This window comes from Condylostylus longicornis, unplaced genomic scaffold, assembly GCF_029603195.1.
Source record: "Condylostylus longicornis isolate FDR11 unplaced genomic scaffold, ASM2960319v2 ptg000727l, whole genome shotgun sequence".
Classification (NCBI taxonomy): domain Eukaryota; kingdom Metazoa; phylum Arthropoda; class Insecta; order Diptera; family Dolichopodidae; genus Condylostylus; species Condylostylus longicornis.
This window is the reverse complement of record NW_026578674.1, coordinates 1-3,792: the sequence shown is the minus strand read 5'-3', so window position 1 is coordinate 3,792 and position 3,792 is coordinate 1. Positions and strand designations below refer to the sequence as shown.

Genomic DNA, 3,792 nt, shown 5'->3' with positions numbered 1-3,792 from the left:
ACTCAGATTTGACACCGTTTCTTCATTGTATGCCAATCGATAGCGGAAGCCTTCACTGTGAGACCAAGGATAGAGTTCGCGCTGGTTGGATTGGCACCCCCTCGCTTCTCTTTTCCTCAATCGCAGGCTTGTGAATACATCTTTAGGAGGGTCCGACTCATCACTCCATGTCGTGATCAAAGATTGGACATCTTGAATACTCGTTGCTGTTTCATCAATGGAAGGTCGTCCTATCCTTGGTCTTCCCTCCAGGGCGTCAGGAAAGAGAAATGGACCTGGTCTTCCGAGCATGGGGTGGTGTGACGGATGAAAATACTGGTAACAGATGTCGAAGTACGACCAATATTTTCTACCTATCGCTCAAGATGCTGGAAATATTGAAAATCTGTTGGACGCATTTTTCAGCTTTCTTGAACGAAAGTCTGATTTTTTCCATATCATGACAGCACCGTCTGATGCAAAGGGTTTCCCTACTGGAAGGGCGTTTGAGATTCTGGAGACAACCTTCAAGAAGCGACAGCATTCTTATTTGTCCAGAGTTCAACCTAATTTACTCTCCTTGGGTCAGAACCAGCCAGAAAAGCACAAGAAAGCAGTGAAGGAGCCGCCATGTTCAGAAAAGCCATCTTCCAATGTTAAGATGGAATGCCTCACGAAATCGGAACACTCTCAGGCTACAAACAGCGTCAGTGCAGAGCACACGGAGCGTCCCCCGTTGCGTTGAAGTTGCCGCTTCTAGCAACCGTAATTTCAAACGAATCTCAACTTGGAATGGAGGAAAAACTGAAACATATTGGTGGAGCCAAACGCTTGGAGAAGCAACAGTTGAACTAGTGCTTCCTGAAGCTATTCAGAACGTTAAGGAGAATATTAAAGTGAAATTAGAACGAAGTCGCATCAATGTGATGTATCGTGACGCTGTTCTTCTAGAGGGAGAATTTTATGAGCCAATTCAATTGGACGGATCGATGTGGGTGGTGGAAGATCAAAGTCGGCTGATTGTCACTCTGGAGAAGGGGAGAGAAAACTGGTGGGGGAGTATTTTGAAAGGAGAGAAGGAAATTGATTTGACAAAAGTAGAAAGTGTTAAGAAAATTGCCGAATTTGATGAAGAGACGCAAGTCAGTTTGTTTTTCAATTAAAGTTTAATGAAATCGGTTTTGCAGGCTGCTATCCATAAAGTAATGTGGGATCAAGAACAAAAGGCTCAAGGGCTGCGAACATCTGAGGAGATGAAAACGGATGAACTTTTGAAGAAAGCGTGGGAAGCTGATAGTTCCCCCTTTAAAGGCCAACCATTCGATCCATCTGCATTCAACATCAGTGGATCGCTCTATGGCCAGTAGAAAGTCGTACTCTCAAGCGAGTTGCTTTCCCGTCCACTAGGGGTCTGAAGTGCAGTGTTTGGGTCTGGGGGCCGCAACGCAGCAAGATATGGCGATATGGGAGGGTCCAAACTTACTGTTTGCTTCCTGATGTTTGTTTGACGGTTCATTTTCACTTAAAACATTTCTGCACGACATGAACCAAAAAGTTAAAGTGGAATGGTGTCTATTTGCACGAACTACACTTCATTGAATCACACTGAAAACGACTCCATCAACTCGACTGCATGTCAACCGGGGAGACCTGGGACTTTGGAGGATCTGCGCAAAAACGGTTTGATTTAAATTCATCTTCCACTCAACCTTCTTCTTCGCTTCAATCGATAATCCAGATGAATCGAATGGTTTCCTCCTCTCATGTGCTTTCCAAAAATTTGGGGAAGACGACGGATATCCGAATGAATCAGATTTTGGAAAACAGAAACGACGATGAATATCTCGGACGTCGAACAAAGATCGTGTGCACGATGGGTACGCTGAGATCTCCATTATCAGATTTTTACATCTCTCGTTTCTTTTTTCAGGTCCAAGCTGCTGGGATGTGGAAAATCTCGAGAAGCTTATCGACGCCGGAATGAATGTCGCCCGCTTGAATTTCTCTCATGGCGACCACGCCGCTCACGCGAAGACAGTCGCTAACCTCCACGAAGCGATGAGGAGGCGAAACAAGAAGGTTGGAATTCTCTTGGATACAAAGGGACCGGAAATCCGAACAGGAATGTTAAAGGACCACGCGAGTATCAATCTCGTTCTCGGCCAGACGCTGAAGGTGACGACTGATTACGACTTCCTGGGAGACAGTAATTGCATCAGCTGCTCGTATCCAGCCCTTCCTCAATCAGTGAAGGTTGGAGGCAAAATTTTGATGGCTGATGGAACGATTACCCTCGAAGTCATGTCAATTGGGGACGACCACGTCATGACGAAAGTTCTCAACAACGCGACCATGGGAGAGCGGAAGAACATGAATCTCCCCAACGTCAAAGTTGACCTTCCCGTCTGCGGCGAACGCGAGAAAAACGATATTTTGAGTTTCGGAATTCCCCAAGGTTGCAATTTCATCGCTGCGTCGTTCACCCAAACAGCGGAAGATGTTCGATACATTCGTGAGGTCCTTGGTGCACGCGGTCGCCACATTAAGATCATCCCGAAGATCGAAAACGTCGAAGGAATTCTTAATTTCGATGAAATTTTGGCTGAAGCCGATGGAATTATGGTCGCTCGAGGAGATATGGGCATGGAGATTCCTCCTGAGAAGGTTTTCCTCGCCCAGAAAATGATGATCGCAAAATGCAATATTGCAGGAAAGCCCGTCATCACTGCCACACAGGTACATCTATGTTCCATCTCACATATTAGATAGAGGCCCAACCTATGCTTGCATAGTAATTTGGTGATCCTGATGCACCGTCCATGATACTTCGTTATTGAATCCTTCTTCAGATGCTTGAATCCATGATTAAAAATCCACGACCGACACGTGCCGAAGTTGCAGATGTCGCAAACGCCGTTTTGGGTACGTGGCAGAGTCTCCATCCATCTGTCCTGATTTTCACTTGCAGATGGAACTGATTGCGTCATGCTTTCTGGAGAAACTGCTGGAGGCGCTTTCCCAATTGAAGCAGTTCGGGTAAGGCTGCTATTGTTCCATCAAGCACGTTTTTCTGTTTTTCAGGTGATGGCTAAAACGTGTCTTGAAGCAGAAGCTTGCATCGACTATCCAGCACTTTACAACGCTATCCATAGCTCTGTTCCTCGCCCAGTTTCTGTTCAAGAAGCTGTGTGTTGCGCAGCGGTTGAAACTGCCGAGGACATCAAGGCTTCTTTGATTATTTCTTTGACAGAGACTGGCCTCACAGCCAAGCTCATCGCGAAGTACCGTCCCTATCAAGTCGTCCTCGCTCTCTCTGCATCAGAATCAACCATTCGTCATCTACAAATGCATCGGGGTGTTGTTTGCATTCAAGTTCCATCGTTCCAGGGAACCGACAGCGTTATTAAGTCTGCTTTGATTGAAGCCAAGGACGCTGGCCTTGTCTCATCCGGCGAGACTGTGGTTTGCGTCCATGGAATCCAAGAAGAGGTTGCAGGAGGCACAAATCTCATGAAGGTTGTTGTTGTCCCTTGAAGTGGTTGCGACGGTGTCAGTTTTTTTGTTTTCCGCCAATTTTGAATGATCGTTGTGGCGGTTTATTATCGAACCCAGAAAATTGCAATTTCCGAATACCGAAACCTCTTGAGGTGTGCGCTCTATATATGTCTCGTAATTGAAGTTTTTGGAGGAGTGGGGGAGTTACAGTAGGGCTTGTTTGTGTAAAATGTCATGCAAAAATGATCATAAATTCAGAGAATCTAGAGAACTGTGAATGAATCACACGAAAGTACAAGAAGATGGGGCCTCGATACT

At 45.9% G+C, this 3,792-nt stretch overlaps 2 protein-coding genes across 2 annotated transcripts; both read left to right on the top strand.

Moving 5' to 3' along the window:
* The first annotated feature begins 325 nt into the window (after nt 1–325).
* Nucleotides 326–1,346, top strand: LOC129618103 (nudC domain-containing protein 3-like). The gene is made up of 3 exons (XM_055532975.1): nt 326–719; nt 778–1,121; nt 1,167–1,346. Exons 1-3 carry the CDS (start codon nt 326–328, stop codon nt 1,344–1,346), a joined length of 918 nt encoding a protein of 305 aa, XP_055388950.1.
* A 266-nt stretch (nt 1,347–1,612) lies between these two features.
* On the top strand, nt 1,613–3,513 carry LOC129618104 (pyruvate kinase-like). The gene is made up of 5 exons (XM_055532976.1): nt 1,613–1,856; nt 1,910–2,715; nt 2,829–2,901; nt 2,948–3,015; nt 3,061–3,513. The coding sequence occupies exons 1-5, from the start codon at nt 1,613–1,615 to the stop codon at nt 3,511–3,513; spliced, it is 1,644 nt and encodes a 547-aa protein (XP_055388951.1).
* Nucleotides 3,514–3,792: the final 279 nt, after the last annotated feature.